Source organism: Schistocerca cancellata, chromosome 11, assembly GCF_023864275.1.
Source record: "Schistocerca cancellata isolate TAMUIC-IGC-003103 chromosome 11, iqSchCanc2.1, whole genome shotgun sequence".
Classification (NCBI taxonomy): Eukaryota; Metazoa; Arthropoda; class Insecta; order Orthoptera; family Acrididae; genus Schistocerca; species Schistocerca cancellata.
Genome location: NC_064636.1, coordinates 166,117,665 through 166,138,909, shown reverse-complemented (window position 1 = coordinate 166,138,909; position 21,245 = coordinate 166,117,665). Strand labels below are relative to the sequence as shown.

General features: G+C 43.6%; 1 protein-coding gene across 2 annotated transcripts in view; it reads left to right on the top strand.

Moving 5' to 3' along the window:
* LOC126108916 (RNA-binding protein 45) overlaps nt 1-21,245 on the top strand; it is a 109,198-nt gene that overhangs the window by 26,071 nt on the left and 61,882 nt on the right. For both annotated transcript variants that reach the window (XM_049914279.1, XM_049914278.1), the window contains exons 5-7: nt 4,371-4,510; nt 8,753-8,880; nt 15,700-15,911. In XM_049914279.1, the coding sequence (XP_049770236.1) occupies nt 4,371-4,510; nt 8,753-8,880; nt 15,700-15,911 (480 nt within the window). The remainder of the gene's footprint in view (nt 1-4,370; nt 4,511-8,752; nt 8,881-15,699; nt 15,912-21,245) is intronic.

Here is a 21,245-nt window from a genome sequence, read left to right as displayed (position 1 = left end):
GTATAAATTTATGTTAAATATAGTAGGTGAAAGGCTACACTCTTCTTGCACTCATCTATTGCTCCTGTCTTATCCTTCATTGTATTCTTCATAATTTCTGTGCGCTGACACGATTTCTGTATTACTTGCAGTAAAAGTCTCCTTTATCCTGATTCCTCCACGATGTCATTGTCTTCAAAAGAAGTCACAAGATGAGCACAAAACAAAGTAAATGTAGTGTAACAAAATAAAGTTAAATAAAGCAGGTGACACTGAGGGAATTAGACTGGAAAATGAGAACGAAATAACAGTCAGTGACAAAAGTGGATAAAAATGCAGACTGGTAATAGTAAGAAAAGTGTTTTATTGCTGAATTGTTAGGGTAAATGGGGGTTTGGGTCCCCACTCCCCATTTTCAAGTTTCTTTAAGCGCCGGCATTGTCCATTTTATCCTCTCGAAGATGACCCTCGTAGTTGCAGCTTCCTGCAGTTGTCAGTGTTGTGCGACCGGATTCGTGATTTTATGTCGGGAAGGTCGCAGTTCGTAGGAATAGACGGCAAATCGTCGAGTAAAACTGAAGTGATATCAGGTGTTCCCCAGGAAAGCGTCCTGGGACCTCTGCTGTTCCTGATCTATTTAAATGACCTGGGTGACAATCTGAGCAGTTCTCTTAGGTTGTTCGCAGACGATGCTGTAATTTATCGTCTAGTAAGGTCATCCGAAGACCAGTATCAGTTGCAAAGCGATTTAGAAAAGATTGCTGTACGGTGTGGCAGCTGGCAGTTGACTCTAAATAACGAAAAGTGTGAGGTGATCCACAGGAGTTCCAAAAGAAATCCGTTGGATTTCGATTACTCGATAAATAGTACAATTCTCGAGGCTGTCAATTCGACTAAGTACCTGGGTGTTAAAATTACGAACAACTTCAGTTGGAAAGACCACATACATAATATTGTGGGGAAGGCGAGCCAAAGGTTGCGTTTCATTGGCAGGACACTTAGAAGATGCAACAAGTCCACTAAAGAGACAGCTTACACTACACTCGTTTGTCCTCTGTTAGAATATTGCTGCGCGGTGTGGGATCCTTACCAGCTGGGATTGACGGAGGACATCGAAAGGGTGCGAAAAAGGGCAGCTCGTTTTGTATAATCACGTAATAGGGGAGAGAGTGTGGCAGATATGATAGGGAGTTGAGATGGAAGTCATTAAAGCAAAGACGTTTTTGGCCGCGGCGAGATCTATTTACGAAATTTCAGTCACCAACTTTCTCTTCCGAATGCGAAAATATTTTGTTGAGCCCAACCTACATAGGTAGGAATGATCATCAAAATAAAATAAGAGAAATCTGATCTCGAACAGAAAGGTTTAGGTATTCATTTTTCCCGCGCGCTGTTCGGGAGTGGAATGGTAGAGAGATAGTACGATTGTGGTTCCATGAACCCTCTGCTGAGCACTTCAATGTGAATTGCAGAGTAATCGTGTAGATGTAGATGTGGAATGTGCAGCCGTGCTGCAATTTCTGAACACTGCTACATCACTTCACAGGGCCTGTGTCTTCTGTGCTGGCACTTTGTCGGTTTGTTGTTCTGAGCTACTCTCTGTAGACCTGTGTACAAGGGAATGTGATATTGGTGCAGCCTGGCAGCATAGATCACATTCTGGGAGAGTGGTGTGTAGAACACAGGTGCACGCTTCACTGAAAGTATGACCGGAAGTCTCATTTCCTTGTCAATAGAGGATTGTTATCCAAAACGTCCATTGGTCTCTGCCATCTGAGACCAACTGGACTCAGGAGAACAGGAGTAACCCAAATTTTTTTCTGGACACAGAGTCTCATTGGCATTTCAAGTAGTGAGCTGGCTGGCAAACTAACTAAAGAAGTATAGGGGATCAATCCCAGACTCTTAGAGTCATCGTGAGATAGGATGCACGGGTGAGGGCCTCATTACGCTCGAGAGCACCGAGAAAACATTGTTGTCAATAACACATTTATTAGGCAGCAATACAAGATTGTGTTTCAAAGCGCCACGCCACAACCGGGCCGGCTCGTGCCCTCTCGTCGTCGTCGTCTCTGTACCCCACCAGTGACGTCTCAGAAGTTGGCAGTGCAGATGGCAACAGCAGTGTCCTTCCAGCTGGACTCGTGGTTCCTTAGACGACGAGACAAAGCTGTGTGTGCCAAAGGCCGACCTCCGTAAGCTCCCCCCGTCGCCGGATAACTGCAACTGGTACGAGGGCTCAGACTGTGCACTACACAGTCAGAAATCGACACGTGTCAATCGAACATTTGTTAAAACGTGTGGGGTATTTGTGTCGCGTTCCCCGTCCACTCTGTGGTGGTGGGGGTGCCTATAACACGGTGTCTCACGGTTTCCCTCACTATCTGCTCTCTTAGCGACTTCAGACCTTTGAAACTTCATCTTTCAGAGGCTCTTCGTGTTCTTCCTTGCATTCCTTACAAAACTCTACTTTGTCACTAGTACGACGGTATCTCTCAGCTTCCGTGATGTCATTACGCTTTGCTCGCAGACTCGGGCACTAGATCGTTCCCCCGTCGTGCAATACCTTAGCGTTTGCCACAGTTCGTTCGGCTGTTACCCGTACCTGGCACTCTATTGCTCATTGACACAGGTGGTTGCGAAGGTAGAACTTGTATGAATTTTTAGTGTCTGTGGGGTATACTATCCAGTGGCATAGCATAAGCAGTGGGGACGGAAACATTCGAAGTACGTATACTCGTGCAGTGCCATATCGTGAAGATATGGAGAAAGAAATGGCAAGGAAGTACAAAATCAAATAAACTGCAGACCGTCGAGCTCACTGCGGAGGTCTCGGCAGACTTTGCTACAGAGCTCGAGAAGGGCAGATTTTGTCTTATGCTGCTGCGCTGTGGGACGTACCGAAATAACTTGTTAATTTCTGCTACTGTGAGAAGTACCCCTGCAGCATATAGGTGAGAAACATTAACAGTTTGTCATATCCTCCGAGATTGTATGGCTACTCGAGATGTGCAATGTCGATTGGACTTAGGACAGCATCTGCCAGAGGTTCAGACAGATGATGAAACATCTACAAGCTGTGGACTACACTGCCTATGAAGTAGTGGATGCTACAGCAAGATCTGAAGGCAGTATTGATATGTCATTTTAGGGAGCAGAGATGAGAGGGTGTTCCTGTCAGTGTCGATTTGTCGAAGAGGCACCGCCCCACCCATTCTTCATTCCCGAACCTACAGTGGACAACAAAATGTCTGTATTTCAGTCTCTGAGCATAAGATACTAACTGCATGTACTAGGCTGCCATTTTAACTTTTCTGTAGTGAACTTGGTTTCATTTTTCACAGTTGCAATTTTAATATCCTAGTTACTCACTTGTGTACCTAGTACAGGACGTATGATCATTTTATTACTATTATGCGAAGAGAGGGAACAAAAGGCATACACCTACCCCTTTGGACACCAAAAGAGAATCGGGAGTCTAATAATCTTGTAGTCGATTCCTTTTATATTTACAATCTCGGTTGTTATCGTGAGCTCGTTTCGTGAAGCATTTATCGACAATCTGTCACAGTTTCAGTACGTACATTTGGCGACTACATTTGAACCGGCTGTCCTGAAGCTGCAGTGAAAATGCCCAAGTTTAATAACAAATATCAAAATGGTAATGCGTGCTTTATAAAATGCAGAAAGGAATAAGACATCGGCTGTTAGTGAGCATAGACTGAAATCAATGGGGAAAGCTGAAAATTTGTGCTGGGCCGGGATTTGAAACGGGTTCTCCTGCTTACTAGGCTGTTGCTGTGACCACTGAGCCATCCAGACTACCCCAGCACACACTCCGTCAGTCCAAAATTCTCAACTTATTCACACACTACTAATGCAGTGCTCCTTCCTCGTTATCCTCGTCACTCACGGCATCAAATTCGTAATAGCTGCCGGATTAAAAACTGGTGACTATTCTTTCAGGCATATCTGAAAGACCAGGCATCACATTTATACTTCGTAAACTGTTCACCGGTGACTCTCACAATCAACACACGCCACGCTCGAGTACAGACCGGCCGATTCGAAACTAGTCGCCGTACGTACGTAGTGCAACTGTGACACTGTTAATAAGTGCTTTGTCAAATATTAAAAAGGTCGCCGCTCATGTGTCGACGGAATATCGAAACTGGAAAAATGGAAAAAATTATCTGGCTCGGTCACCTGTGGAGGTAGAGGTGGTACAGTTACACTCCGGAACTATCCACCTCTGCCACTGTGCCAGTAAAAATTGTGAGCTGCATGTCTTCTAGGAAATGTTCAGCATCCAGAGAGCCGTTAACATTCGACAAAGTGAACTCCCGACGAGCTTTCACAATCGACCGATACCAGGACCGCTCTTTCGACAGGAGGGGTACCGCACGAAGGCTCGGGGAAGGCGACGCTGCGCGTGATCGCGCCCGGCAGCCTGACGCAGGACCAGCTGTGGCGGCTGTTTGACCTGGTGCCGGGCCTCGACTACCTGCAGTGCGACCCCAAGCTCTGGATGGTGAGCCTCCCGCACTTCTCACTCATATTGCTTCTCGTTTCACATAAGTATTTTCGTTTAAGCACAGTGGTGGAGTGTTCTTGTTGGAATAGCAATAATGGATGCAGTAAAGGTAACAATTCGTGTTGTGGACTGGGGAAATCCACTTAGATGAAAATCTCGCTGCTGCTGAAAAAGACTAGTAAAGGTGTCCTGATAGGATGGATGTGTGGGATCTAGGACAGTATGAGCACGCAAGCGCGCGCGCGCGCGCGCCCACACACACACACACACACACACACACACACACCAGGACACTGACACAGAATAGTGGACAGTAAAGCATATTACTCAACTTTGGGGTAATGCTGGTTACAGCAGTTGTAGGATGCCAGCATATCCTACCTGTCCCGTGTTGGGTACAATTCTATGAACACAAAGTAAATGAGGTTTTCTGAACTAAGCCAAAACAAAAGTGATCTTCTGTCTTGATGTACTATTTGAAGAACAGCTCCAAACTAATGTATTCAGTTAAATTTCTGGGCAGATGGTGTCTGTCCGTATACGATAATTCTATTCACTGTGCTGTTTCTACCGAAGACTGACCACTGTCTGTCTATCAGCCACTTTGTCTGTCTCGCTTGACTGACAAATTTTCTGTAGTATCTTCGTACCGAGGCTCTCGCCGACTTACAACTTGCGACAGATAACTTCTGCTTGTGCACGGTTATGAAAGTGTGCACGTCTCTTTCTGGTGGCTCTGCCACCCGAGGGGGCGTGATTCCTGCGGGCAGCATGATCGATTTTCGTCTGGTGATATTCCTGTTGCGGAGAGACGTCGACGGTACGTCTGGTACCAGCTCTCGCAATTTATTCTTGTGTGGTATCTCAGTACACCAAAATTCATTGTACAGTTGAGGTACGGTACGGTGATTAGGCGTGTAAGTAGAGATTTCTGTGTGGAAGGGGATGCTCAGATTGGATTTGCACCTGAATAATCCTTTTCCTTTTTTTTTTTTTTTTTTTTTTAAAAAAAAAAAAAAGCAGGAGATCCACGAAATAGCTATAGCAAACAAAGATGCTGCGAGTTACCAAACGATAAAGCGCTGGTAGATAGACACAATAAAAAACACACAAACACGCACACAAATTTTGAGCTTTCATAACCCAAGGTTGCGTCATCAGGAAAGAGGGAAGGAGAGGGTAATATGAAAGGATGTGGGTTTTGAGGGAGAGGGTAAGGAGTCATTCCAGTCCCGGGAGCGGAAAGACTTACCTTAGGGGCGGAAAAAGGACAGGTATATATATACACACACACACACACACACACACACACACACACACACACACACACACACACACACACACACACACACACACACACATCTGCACATATATAAACACAGGCGGACACATGTAAAGGCAAAGTGGTCAGGTGGAGATGTCAGTCGAGTTGGAAGTACGGGGGCAGTTGAGATTTGTGTAGAGCCCCGGATATTAAATATTCTTCTCATCTTCAGTAGCTTAGTAGGCCGTGATGCAGCAATCTGACATCTTCACCAGATTATGCATTATATGCCGGTAGTCGGTGACACAAACCAAACTTTACTTTTTTGGAATAAACATACTGATGTCGCTCATAAATACGTGTCGTGTATTCTTCGAAACCGAGCTGGTAATTTTCGTGTAACAAATATTTTAATCACACGACTGCTTTCGTAGGTAGCACTGCCTTCGGTGGGAAAAGTGATGCTCGGGGCCGGACTGCGGCAAATGGTGGAAGGAGGACGTGTGGGTCAGTTCTCGCTTCTGGGTCTATTACGGGGATACGAGCCGTGAGGCAAAGGGTCGGGAGCGGGAGTCGTGTAAGGTCGGACGAGGATATTGTGTAGATTTGGCGGGCAGCGGAATACCACTCTAGGACGGCCGGGTAGGATAGGGAGTCGAACATTTCTAATTCCGGGGCACAATGAGAGGTAGTCGAAAGCCTGGCGGAGAATGTGATTCCTGGGCCTAAGGATTTGAGGAGAGACTGGAAGTCCTGCTGTACTTCTGAAATGGGATTTGTAGGTGGACAAATGTGACAGCTGGCAGAGTCCTTTTGCCAGGTACTCCTTGCAGTTCAAAACAAATGGTAGAGCATTTGTCAGCAGGTACAATTATAAGGTTGGGGTCTGTTTTTACGTGGTGGATTTCAGTTCCTTCCGCAGATTGAAGGTTAGCTTGCACGTTGAGGGGTTTGGGGAATGATGGCGAGACAAGGTTCGAGGTTAAGAAATTCTGAAAAGTTAACAGAAGGTGGTTTAGTGGCAGTGGATGAGGATCACAGTTGGATGGAGGAGAGAACTGAGTCGGGCAGGTTTCAACATTGGTCTTTGCTCGAGTCTGATCGGTAGGGTTGAGGTGATAAAGTGCTTCCACTGTAGTGACCAGGAGCAGGAAAGAAAGTTTTTGACAAATCCGGTGTGATTGAATTTGGGAGTGGGGCAAAAGGTAAGGCCTTTGAAAAGGACTGAACTTCTATGGAACTGAGGCTTTTGGACGAAAGGTTCAGAAGTGTGTTTTGGGGTTTCTTATGTTCTAGATTCTGATTGGTGGTGGGAGAGAGTTTTTGAGCGTGGTATGAATGTAATAGGTCTGAGAGGCAGTGTTTGTCAGCTATGAGGGGACGTGGGGAAGGTTTGGAGACCACTGTAGAGGTGGTGGATAGTGGAAGTCCGAGATAGGTGTAGGAAGTGAACAGATTGGAAAGTTTTTTTGAGGTGGCATTTCGTGTAGTTCCTGGAGCCAAAAATTTCAGTGTGGAAGATGGGATCCGGGAATTTGGGATTGCAAAGCAGGAGAATTTTATGGATGAAGAGGAGTTATTACAAGAGGATTTGTACCTGACATACACGGTTTTGCACGATAATGATGGTGAGAGTTAAGAACTGGTGCATTCTGAACAGATTAAGTTTATTGTGGAAGGAGGTGTTGCAGCCGTAAGTGGATAATTTGATGGCAAGGCCATTTGGGGGATTCCATGAGCAAAGCAACAATGCAGGAACAGTATTTGGGATTGGGCTGTGACTGAGGATAAGGAAACTTTTCCGTATTGGTGCAGATGTAAGGAGCAAGGATCCATTATGGAGGATAAAAACGCATAAAAAATACAGAAGTAATGTAGAAATATGTGCAAAAAATTTGTAAAAATACATGGGAAAAATCGCAAAAAGTGGAATGGATGAAGCGCAAGCAGATTAAAGATAAAAGTAAATAAAAAATTATTATGTGGATTGCAACTTGGTGGACGGATATGTATGAAGAAGGGGGAACGGCAGATATGATTAGATTAGTTGAGGTTAGTATACATGAACTGTAGTAAGAGAACAGAAAAAGGTGTGTGTGTGTGTGTGTGTGTGTGTGTGTGTGTGTGTGTGTGTGTGTGTAGGCGGGGGGGGGCTCGGTAGGATGAGGTAAAAGTTTGTGTGGCACAGAAAACCTGCGAAAATACCCAAGAGTGACACAGGAAGTGTGTTCAAAATGAAGGTCCAGGATTACTGATATCGGCTGGAGTAATGTGGTACAAGAGATGCTGCACCAACAATCAGCGTGGTCATGTAGCTGTGTTATGCACAGACGAGACGGTTGATACTTTGTGGTTCGTAAGTCAGAGCTTGTACAGTTTGGAATGCGACATGTAAGACACAGGAAAGAAGAGGAAAGAAAAGTAATGCACTAGAAAACAGTAATAAAGAAAAACACCACTGGGCTACGGGATGGGAGAAAAGCTGTTGGGCAAAATCAAAGTGGAAAATTCAGTATGGAATAATGAAAGGGGTAGATCACCACTCACCATATAGTGGAGATGCAAGTCTGTGAAGAGGTCTCTTCCATACATGCAGTTACATACTACACAAGATATTCTTATCTCTCACTTTCATTAAACAGTTACTTGACACATTTCAACTGCACCATCCTCAGAAATTCACTGCTAAGGTGTTTTTCTAGTATACGAAGACAGTAAAACTCGCATCTTGCTCCCAAATCCATAGACTGGTCGTACAGAACACACCTGACAGAGTGAGCTACCGTATAATTTTTCGCACGACATGTGGCCTGTGGTAGTAAGTGAAATTGCTGTCGAAACTTTGTGGCACACTAAAACTGTGTGTCAACCTGGGTTCTAAACCTTTCGTGGGACGTGCTCGGCGATACGAGCACGACTTGCAACTTATTCGGGAACATGTTGCCAATTACTGGTGGTGGTTTCTCATTCTGCAGGGTAAACAGCAGGCAACGGCAGTGTACAACTCTGCGCAGGCAGCTGCCTACGCCCTGGACCGTCTCCACGGCTTTGAGTACCCACCCGGCTACCGGCTCATAGTGAAGATGGATCCTGACCGTCCCCTGTAAGTACGGCTGCAGATTCACCAGATTATTATTATTATTATTATTATTATTATTATTATTATTCTTTCCTTTCTCAGACGTTATGTCTGGTTAAAAATGGAAAGTGACACGGACCTGGATCAAGCGTGACTTCCTTTTAACTGTACGGTATATGTTACATTGCATTTAGGAACTTTCGGGTGATTGAACATGTATCAATAATTACAGATTTCTGTCGTTGTATATATACGTTTGGATGTAGCTGTATTGCAATTGCTTAGGCCTCCGCGGCCAGAGTCAGTCGACATAAAAGTTTTCTGGGTTTGGTACCGCGTCATAATGTAAAAACTACTGCTTCTATAGCAGCAGTAGTTTTTACATTATGACGCGGTACCAAACCCAGAAAACTTTTATGTCGTTTGCTGTATTGCGTTGATGTACTGGTGGATATTGTGTGGTATGACTCCTGTAGTTGATAGTATAATTGGTATAATGTCAACTTTATCCTGATGCCACATGTCCTTGATTTCCTCAGCCAGTTGGATGTATTTTTCAATTTTTTCTCCTGTTTTCTTCTGTATATTTGTTGTATTGGGTATGGATATTTCGATTAGTTGTGTTAATTTCTTCTTTTTATTGGGGAGTACGATGCCAGGTTTGTTATGTGGTGTTGTTTTATCTGTTATAATGGTTCTGTTCCACCACAAAGGTGCATACTTGTATGTCAGAACGTGTTGTTTTATTAGTTTATGTTGTATGGCAAGTTGTTGATGTATTATTTTTGCTACATTGTCATGTCTTGTGGGGTATTCTGTATTTGCTAGTATTGTACATCCGCTTGTGATGTGATCTACTGTTTCTATTTGCTGTTTGCAAAGTCTGCATTTATCTGTATTGGGATATTATTATTATTATTATTATTATTATTATTATTTTAATGCTCTATTAGTAACTGTTCCAAATTATATTTCAATGTTCATATTGGGGGCTGCTAGTGCCACCTGTTTTGGCTGCTTTCATGCTGTGTCAACAGTCCCACAGAGTAAGCCATGTGACAGGGTATGGCAGACAGTATCTTGCTAAAATATTATGAGACAGGATCAAAAACTAATGCAAGACAGGCTCAAAAACTAACGCACGAAAATTGTTTCATGAGACTTTTAAAGTGCGGGAGTCTTATGCCATTGACACTTCCTTTCATTTCTCAAGTGACATTGCTGTTCATGTGTTTATTGATGACATTGTAGACAATGCTAGCAGTAACCTCAAACTTTTTGCAGATGATGCTGTTATCTATAATGCCATACTGTGTGAAAGAAGTTATTTAAATATTCAGTCATATCTTGATAAGGTTTCAAAGTAATTCATAGGTTGGCAATTTAGTTTAAATGTTCAGAAATGTAAAACTGTTCACTTCACATTATGTAAAAACATTGTACCATATGACTAGAGTATCAGTGAGCCACAGTTGACTGACGGCCACAAGTTTGTTTGCCCCATGGAATAGTGTCACTTAGATATTGAAGAAACTGACCTAGCACTTACTTGAAGATATGTGGAAACTATCCTGAGAAAGCCTGGCTACAAATTTCCAAGAACTGACTTCAAGTGAGGAATCTAAAACATGCTACGAAGCCCTAGATAAAACTTCCTTAGCGATTGCAAGGACAATATTAGACTAAATACGGGGCACACAGAGGCATTTAAGCATTCATTATTCCTGCACTCTACACATCACTGGAACAGGGAGGTGCCCTAATAACTGATATAGCGACCCTCTGTCGCGCACTTTGTGTCAGTTTATGGAGCACGGATGTAGATTTAGATGTTGTACTCAAGTGTTCTTTATATTGTAACCCTAATTTTGCTGCGTGATTAGTATTTAGGTTAAATGTGTTGGTAAAAACCATCATCATCATCATCATCATCAGTGTTCTGCCTACAGGCAGGTTTTCACATGGTAGTTCTCCAGGCTGTCTGGTCTTCTGCCATCCTCTTCAGGTCTGCATAATTTCCTCTTCCCTTTATGTCGTCTATCACCTTGTATCTCCTTCTTCCTCTCAGTCTTCTCCCACAAATCAATCCTTCCAAAGCATCTACTAGCAAGCACTTCCTTCTCAGTGAATGTCCCAACCAGTTCTTGTTCCTTTCTCTTACAACCTTCAGCAGACATCTTCTCTCACCAACCGTTTCCAATACTCTTTCATTGCTCACTCTTTCCATCCAGCTTATTCTCTCCATTCTCCTCCACGTTCACATCTCAAATGCTTCTAATCTTTTTTCATCCTCTCGTCTCAGCGTCCGTGTTTCTGCCCCATATAGTGCCACACTCCAGACAAAAAATTTGCCAAGCCTTTTCCTTAGACCTTTATCTAATTTGCCACAGAAGTCTCCTCTTTCAGCTGAATGCCTCCTCCGATATGGCAGTTTGAGCTTTCACCTCCCGGTGACATCTCAAGTCTCCAGTTAGTGTGCTTCCGAGATATTTAAATGCACTTACTTGCCTAATGGTAGATTGTCCTATTTTAATATTGGACAGTCTGCGCCTTGTACTGATGACCGTACTCTTTGTTTTTGCTGTATTCAAAATTGGAAAAGTGACTTGTAACCTTGTGGTCAAAACAAACTGCTGTGAGGTGTTTGGCAGAATGGCATGCTCGATCTACGGGTAGCAATTCAGCTACAGAAGAATAGTAAACTGATGTAAAATGTATTGTCCCATTCCCACTATACTTAACACAACTTTAGGTTAGTGTCAAATGTGGTGAAACTGGCTGCAGCAGCACGTGTAACGTGAACTGAGTTATGCTGTGGTTGTGTCGTCTCTGCCTGTACTCGGTATGCTTTTCAGACCTGTGAGGCAGGTATATCTTTTCCAAATGGCACGTGTAATGTTGACAGAGAACTTGGCACTAAAATGCAGATCCCACAAAGCACAGAACACCCTCGGGGTCTGGCTGGCCTCCAGTACCCTGACCGCCTGTTGTCGGAAGTGTTTCTGTAGCTCACAGAGTTGAGGTAGAATACATGTATAGTAAGTAGTTCTGACTTCGTTGCCTTCTTTCAGATAGGCGTATATCTCTTTCAGACTCAAAATATTAAAATTAAATTTTCTGAGTAGTTTTCTTGTTTTTATTAGATTATTTGACATACATTGAGACAGAATCTGACAGATTTTGGCCGTTCACTTATGTACGAGGGTGGTTTGAAAAGTTCCTAGAATTACCACCAGAGGTTGGCACTAGCACAATGAGTTGTTCACATGGTATTCATTGGACTGTTGGCTGTAAACACGTGCCACATCAGTGCTCTCGGAAGAGAGCTGTGGCGCTGACGTGGCTCTGTTGTTGTTCCCGCGTAGTGATTTGCGAAGATGGAAAAAAATAGAGATTCGGGCAGTGATTAAGTACTTCGTCGAGAAAGGTATGAAAGCAAAGGGCATTCGTGCCGATTTCCAGAATACACTGGGGGACTCTGCTCTTTCGTATTCAACTGTTGCCAAATGGACAAATAAATTTAAATTTGGTCGGGAGAGCTTGGATGACGATCCGTGCAGTGGTCGGCCGAGGCATCGTTAGTACAGAAATTGTTGCAAAAGTGCAAAAAATGGTCACGGAGGATCACCGATTGAAAGTGCGTGAAATTGCTCACGCTTGCCTGCAGCTGTTAGTTGTGTTATTGTCTAGTTCTTGTGTAAGCTGAGTGTAGTGAGAATGTTTATTATTCCAGAGAGTGTGTTTTTGTGGAAGGTATTTTCTAGTCAGGGAGGAAACTTTACAGAGCGTGAGAGGCGGTAATTTAGACTCCCTGCTTCGAAGTGTCCACATCGTGACACTGTACACGATTTAATTTGCAAATTCCAGACGACAGGCTCATTTGTGATGCATCGCAAACTGGTAGGCCCACAGTTTTAACAGAATGGAAGCTTGACGACATTTCGGACATCGTGTTGTGGCGTCCGACAAAATCGGTGACGAGATTATCGCGAGAGGCTGAAGTTTCTTGTATGAAAGCACATTAAGCTGTAAAAAGAGAATTGTGGATCATCATCATCATCATCATCATCATCATCATCATCATCATATTCATTTAAGACTGATTATGCCTTTCAGCGTTCAGTCTGGAGTGTAGTCCCCCTTATAAAATTCCTACATGATCCCCTATTCAGTGCTAACATTGGTGCCTCTTCTGATGTTAAGCCTATTACTTCAAAATTATTCTTAACCCAGTCCAGGTACCTTCTCCTTGGTCTGTCCCTACTCCTCCTACCCTCTACTGCTGAACCCACGAGTCTCTTGGGTAACCTTGCTTCTCCCATGCGTGTAACATGACCCCACCATCTAAGCCTGTTCACCCCGACTGCTACATCTATTTAGTTCATTCCCAGTTTTTCTTTGATTTACTCATTGTGGACACCCTCCTGCCATTGTTCCCATCTACTAGTACCTGCAATCATCCTAGCTACTTTCATGTCCATAACCTCAACCTTATTCATAAGGTGACCTGAATCCACCCAGCTTTCACTCCCATAGAACAAAGTTGGTCGAAAGACTGAACGATGCTCAGGTAACTTAGTGTTGGTACTGACTTCCTTCTTGCACAAGAGAGTAGATCGTAGCTGAGTGCTCACTGCATTAGCTTTGCTACACCTCGCTTCCATTTCGTTCACTATGTTGCCATCCTGTGAGAATATGCATCCTAAGTACTTGAAACTGTCCACCTGTTCTTACTTTGTTCCTCCTATTTGGCACTCAATCCATTTATCTCTCTTTCCCACTGACATTACTTTCGTTTTGGAGATGCTAATCTTCATACCATAGTCCTTACATTTCTGATCTAGCTCTGAAATATTACTTTGCAAACTTTCAATCGAATCTGCATCACAACTAAGTCATCTGCATATGCGAGACTACTTATTTTGTGTTCACATATCTTAATCTCACCCAGCCAGTCTATTGTTTTCAGCATATGATCCATAAATAATATGAACAACAATGGAGACAAGTTGCAGCCTTGTCTTACCTCTGAAACTACTCTGAACCATGAACACAATTTACTGTCAACTGTAACTGCTGCCTGACTATCTATGTAAAGACCTTTAATTGCTTGCAAAAGTTTGCCTCCTGTTCCATAATCTCGTAGAATAGACAATAACTTCCTCCTAGGAACCTGGTCATATGTCTTTTCTAGATCTATAAAGCATAGATACAATTCCCTGTTCCACTCGTAACACCTCTCCATTATTTGCCGTAAGCTAAAGATCTGGTCCTGACAACCTCTAAGAGGCCTAAACCCATTGTGGATGTATCCGTATAAAATTACTGCTGTGCAACAATTACGTTGTATGCATGTGAAACGAGTAATGTATTTTGAATGGTTTCAGTGATTTATTAAGCAACGTGGAGTTGGTGTTTTAGATCGTACCTTATTCATAAATTCAGTCATCATAAAATCCACGTGCTTTAAGAGAAACACAATTGGAGGCAGAGAAAATCTAAGTGTGGGTTGCCATAATGCGGCTGACCTTCTTTAATACTACTGTCACTTCCGATGTCTGTCTGTTCTCAGATAATTTAGCCGTAATGGAAGTGAAATCACCATTCATTTTTCCAAGAAGGCAATGCTATTGCTTGTATGGTGCACTAGTCCCTATGATTTTTAGGTGAAATCTTTGGAGACAGAGCCATTACAAGAGGTCTCTGGCCCCCACACCCAGTGGATCTCTCTCCACCCAACTATTTCCTTTGGGGTGCAGCTGAAAATTTTTTTAATCAGAATAAACCAAAGACAATAAATAAACTGGTAAAGATGTTCACAAATAAATGTAAATGTGTCGAACTGTGCCTTCAAGAAAGAGGAAAATATTTCCAGCACGTACTGTGATACAGTCAAGTAAAGTGTATTTAATTGTAATTAATATAATTAATTAATTTCATTGTTTTAATTGTAATAATGTTGAATCCCAACTCCCAACATAACACTAGCTGCAAGCAGCGAACCCCGGCCCCTAGCTTGTAAATTGAAAAGTGTGTGCTGCCAACCTTCCGTGCCCTACAAGGTGAGAAGAGCAGATATCTACACGACGAGAGACTTTGCGGATGCACTGTATCACCTCAGTGTTCTCATTAGAAACTTTAATAAAGCAGCAAGTTTTTTGACAGATGATTAAATTTCCAGATGACTATTACTGTCAACTTTCCACTAATTTCTACATGTGCAGTTCAAAGCATCCAAACAGTGATCCTGAAAAGTGTTTCATTTGAGAGTACGTCATTTCTTGCAGAACCTACCTGCTTGACAACGCACATTTTAATTTGTATTGGCTTACACATATTCCCCAGGTAGAACATCTTTTTGCTAAGAATGTTGTTTGTCTTCGAGCCAAGTTGTCTCAAAATATTATGGCATACATCTTCAGAGAATGAAAGTTTGCAAATTAAACATGACTATTCATATTGCAGTGCCAGCAACAGATACTTTTCTGTACGTGTAAGTGATGAGAAAAATGTTACCTGTCCTCAGCACTAAATGTCTGAAGCATCTCCCTTCTTCGATCTGTGTAAGTCAGAAAAAAGATACCAATATTAGAACCACCAGTGAGAAACTTGATCTCTGGAATGTCATAATAGTGGAGTGTCAATTTATTTACAATGAACTTGAAATTGATAACTTTGGGTATACTGTGTGTTGCAAGTTTCAGTTCTCAACTGGAATACATAAAAATACTACTCGGTATCACCGACAAACGAAGTGGCGTCGGAGCCACTCTGTCCTGTCGAGTTTTGAGTGTCGGTGTACGTTAGGAGATGAGTGTTACATTTTTGATCGGCTCTACACAGGTCCCACGTGTCGGCGAGCAGGGACCCTTTCTCGGCAGTAGCCGCGGCCAGCTCCCCCCGACTGGGCACCGCGTCACCCGGCATCGGGAGTGTCGGCGCGGTGAGTGCGGCCGCCGCTCTCACCCCGGACTTAGCGACTCTGGCGGAGACGATCGCGCAGGCCACGTCGCTCATACAGGCTGCCGGGCTTGCGCCTGGCAAAATCAAACCTGGTAAGTGTGACAGACTCGCCGCGTGCAAATTCCAGATGTTCGAGCATCTCGGATCTTACTTTCTCTCTCTTATTGTAACACCTCTGCTTGTGTCGTATAGTCGTGTCATTTGTGACGTGTGTGTACTTTATGCCCAGTGTTTTATGTTGTATTGAGTCTTTTTTTATATTACAAAATTCTGAAAAAGATATTTATTTTGTTTAATGAATTCTTCTACCAGATTCCAGAACTGTTTTAAAATTTTCAGTTAAACTTATCCCAAAAATTTAAGTCTTAGCAGTAGATATCACTTTTCCCTGTGACTGTCATATTTCCCTGCGAATGTCAGTTACTTTACACATCAATACTTCGTTAAAAAGTATATTGTGAGAAAAAGTAAACAGCAATGAACAAATATTTCAATTTAAAAAACTTCTGTGGTTTTCGTAGTACAGTTGGTAGTACACATGGAAAGTGCCATCGTATTGCTAAAAGTGATCTAAACGTACTTTTCAGGTTCTGGACTCTACTTACACGTCAGTACCTCTTTAAAAAGAATATTGTTGATATAAGTCGACAACATGTCATTTATTTAATTATTTATTTATTGTGGGAGGGAGGGGAGGCGGGGAGATGGACTTTACAGAAAATGTGTTGCTATTGCTAAGGTTAAATGTGTCAGACATTTCTTGAATCTGTTTTATAGCTTTCTTTCAAACAAAACCTTTGACCAGTGTGTTTTTAAGTTTTGTTTAGGAAGCTGTTCTCTAAATGTCCCAAGTTTAGTACTTAATTCGAAGAAAGCCACTTTAAAAAATCAAATATCACGTCTGTGCAACTTTGTATGTGCAAAATGGCCAAGATGTGCTTTTCTACACTTCATTTACATAGTTAGCAGCAGCTGTTTGTGAAATTTTTCAGTTTCTTTTTTATCAAATCTCTTAAGTTTTGCTTTATTACTCTGATTACTTTCAAGCAAATTAAGTAATTTTGTTCACAAACATAGACCTCTTGCTGGTGGATTTGGTACCCTATTTGCCATTCTTTGTTTGGTGTAAAAATTCCCATGTAGAGGGGGCCATTTTTTTGTCACTCTGAAATGCAAGCTGTAGCAGTGTGGATGAAAAGTATTACCAAGTGTTGCCATCTAGTAGCATCTCTTGGGGTATTTCATTTGAAGATCTCTTCAGGACTCTGTAGATCACAGTTCTGTATGGTCTGTGCATTTGTTGTGTTGTAGGAATATCCTTTGCTTTCAGCCAAAATGGACCGGTCTTAGGAGCCTGTAGCCACTTGAGCTCAATTGACCCTCTCTGGATAGGCACTCCAGGATCTTTTCAGCAGAACTGTATATTAAATGTATAACAACAGAGTTGTGTGGCCTGTTGTAAAAGCACAAAAATACATTATGACAGATTTGTTATTAGCATTAATGCTATTGCAGAGATATAATGAAAAACTACATGCTGTCATATACTTAACTGACAGTAAGTTTTACAATAACGAAGTAAATGTCTAACATAGTTTATTTTATACTCTGCTTTTTTTGTACAAATTTCTGTAAAATATGAGTTTTAAACACATACTTTTAAAATAAGCAGATTTGTATTAAATTACCTAATTATTTTTGTTACTAACTCTACACAAGTTTAAACTTTAAAGCTACCTTATTTGATAGAATGGATTATCTTGTAAGTGATGTTAAAGATATTTGACTGCAGATTTGTTTACAGTGTTAATAACTGGTCTCACTTTTACAAAGCATCTTCCTAGAACTTACCAGATAGTGAATTTTCCATATTTCAGTTAAAACCTTTATTATGTAAGTGAGTTGTTATCATTCAGGATTTAAAATTATTGTTTTAATGGAATGGATATGCTTGTACATAATCTTACAAATTTGACAGCTTTACAATGTGTTAGTGAAATAACAAGTAGGTGTCAGACTTCAGTTCATTGTTAGGATACTTGAAAAATCCAGTCAGATTACAAATGAGCCACCTTACAGGAAATCTTATGTTGGCTATCATAGAATATATCTCAGATTTGTGGGAGCCACATGAAATAGAACTAATGGTGGATATTGAGCATTTACAAAGAAGGGCAGCACAGATAGTTGCAGATTTGTTTCACCCACAGGATAATGTTGCAAAAATGATGAAAAATGTGAGTCGGCAGATGTTTCGAGATAGATAGCAACTATCCCTAAAAAGTGTACTTTAAAAGTCTTATGAACCAGCAGTAAGTGAGGAATCTAGAAATGTGCATTTGCGTGCAGGATGTAATTTTTGCATGACGTGTCACTGCCAAGTAACATAGCACAATTGGAACTGGACCAAATTAAACAATGAAAAATCCAGCATGGAATAATGACAGTACTATGCAGGAGAAAGAATGCTGCTCACCACATAGAGGAGACGAAGTAGACCCCCCCCCCCCCCACACACACACACACACACACACACACATACATATGTGCAAGCTCAACCCGCACACACGACCTTTATCTGTGGCCACTGAGGCTAGACTGCGAGGAATTCTGCCTGATGGGAAGAGCAATCTGGGTGGCTCGGGTGGGAGGGGCAGGGGTACCATTTTAGAGGTGGGGTAAGGTGTAGTGCTGCTTGTGAGAGCATACTGAGACGAGGTGGGGAGTGTGTAGGGCAGCTAGACACAGTCGGGAGGTTAGACGTGGGGGGCAGGGAGAGGGAGAGGGAGAGGGGGATGGGGGAAACGGGAAGGTAGAGAAGTAAAGACTGTGGGTGTGCTTGTGGAATAGAAGGCTGTGTAGTGTTGGAGTGGGAACAGGGAAGGGATAGGTGGGTGAAGGACAATGACTAACAAAGTTCGAGGCCAGGAATGTTACGGGAATGTAGGATATATTGCAGGGAAAGTTCCCACCTGCACAGTTCAGAAAAGCTGGAAGGAAGGATCCAGGTGGCACAGGCTTGAGCAGTCATTGAAATGATGTCGGGCAGTGTAGTCGGCTACTGAGTGGTGCAACTGTTTGTAGACCACAGTTTGTTTGTGACCTATTGTGGGGACAGGCAGCTTGTAAGTAGTCGTGCCCACGTAGAATGCGGCACAGTGGTTGCAACTTAGCTTGCAGATCACCTGGTTTCACAGGTGGTGCTTGTGACCGGACTGGAGTAGGTGGTGGTGGGAGGATGTCTGGGATGTGTCTTACATCTAGGTCTACAAGGCTTGGCAATAAAGAAACTGGACTTACACTCCAACTCTTTATTAAAAAAACTGACACACCTGAAATTCTCTCCCCTCCGTTGTAGTCTCCTCCCCAATCCCCACATTGCTCCGTGTGAATTTTTCACCGTTTTAAGCAGTGCCGCAACTCTTTCTGTTGTGCTGTCGAGGAGGCTCGTAGCTTTTTCCTTCACTGCATCCACGGACTCGAACCCGGTTGCTTTGAGCACAGACTTCAGTTTTGGAAGAGAGAAGTTGCACAGGGCTAGGTCAGGTGAATACGGTGGATACTCCATCTTCACAAATGTAACGTCACAGGCTGACGTGTTGTCCTGACGAAGCATCCGTGAGCGATTCTTCCGCAAATCTGGTCTCCTTCGTCACACACATTCATGGAGGGTCTTCGGAACAGTTACATGTTGTTGTTCTTGTTGTTGTTGTTGTTGTTGTTGTTGTTGTTGTTGTGGTCTTCAGTCCAGAGACTGGTTTGATGCAGCTCTCCATGCTACTCTATTCTGTGCAAGCCTCTTCATCTCCCAGTACTTAGTGCAACCTACATCCTTCTGAATCTGCTTAGTGTATTCATCTCTTGGTCTCCCTCTACGATTTTTACCCTCCACGCTGCCTTCCAATGCTAAATTGGTGATCCCTTGATGCCTCAGAACATGTCCTACCAAAAGGTCCCTTCTTCTTGTCAAGTTGTGCCACAAACTCCTCTTCTCCCCAATTCTGTTCAATACCTCCTCATTAGTTATGTGATCTACCCATCTAATCTTCAGCATTCTTCTGTAGCATCACATTTCGAAAGCTTCTATTCTCTTCTTGTCTAAACTACACTCCTGGAAATTGAAATAAGAACACCGTGAATTCATTGTGCCAGGAAGGGGAAACTTTATTGACACATTCCTGGGGTCAGATACATCACATGATCACACTGACAGAACCACAGGCACATAGACACAGGCAACAGAGCATGCACAATGTCGGCACTAGTACAGTGTATATCCACCTTTCGCAGCAATGCAGGCTGCTATTCTCCCATGGAGACGATCGTAGAGATGCTGGATGTAGTCCTGTGGAACGGCTTGCCATGCCATTTCCACCTGGCGCCTCAGTTGGACCAGCATTCGTGCTGGACATGCAGACCGCGTGAGACGACGCTTCATCCAGTCCCAAACATGCTCAATGGGGGACAGATCCGGAGATCTTGCTGGCCAGGGTAGTTGACTTACACCTTCTAGAGCACGTTGGGTGGCACGGGATACATGCGGACGTGCATTGTCCTGTTGGAACAGCAAGATCCCTTGCCGGTCTATGAATGGTAGAACGATGGGTTCGATGACGGTTTGGATGTACCGTGCACTATTCAGTGTCCCCTCGACGATCACCAGTGGTGTACGGCCAGTGTAGGAGATCGCTCCCCACACCATGATGCCGGGTGTTGGCCCTGTGTGCCTCGGTCGTATGCAGTCCTGATTGTGGCGCTCACCTACACAGCGCCAAACACGCATACGACCATCATTGGCACCAAGGCAGAAGCGACTCTCATCACTGAAGACGACACGTCTCCATTCGTCCCTCCATTCACGCCTGTCGCGACACCACTGGAGGCGGGCTGCACGATGTTGGGGCGTGAGCGGAAGACGGCCTAACGGTGTGCGGGACCGTAGCCCAGCTTCATGGAGACGGTTGCGAATGGTCCTCGCCGATACCCCAGGAGCAACAGTGTCCCTAATTTGCTGGGAAGTGGCGGTGCGGTCCCCTACGGCACTGCGTAGGATCCTACGGTCTTGGCGTGCATCCGTGCGTCGCTGCGGTCCGGTCCCAGGTCGACGGGCACGTGCACCTTCCGCCGACCACTGGCGACAACATCGATGTACTGTGGAGACCTCACGCCCCACGTGTTGAGCAATTCGGCGGTACGTCCACCCGGCCTCGCGCATGCCCACTATACGCCCTCGCTCAAAGTCCGTCAATTGCACATACGGTTCACGTCCACGCTGTCGCGGCATGCTACCAGTGTTAAAGACTGCGATGGAGCTCCGTATGCCACGGCAAACTGGCTGACACTGACGGCGGCGGTGCACAAATGCTGCGCAGCTAGCGCCATTCGACGGCCAACACCGCGGTTCCGGGTGTGTCCGCTGTGCCGTG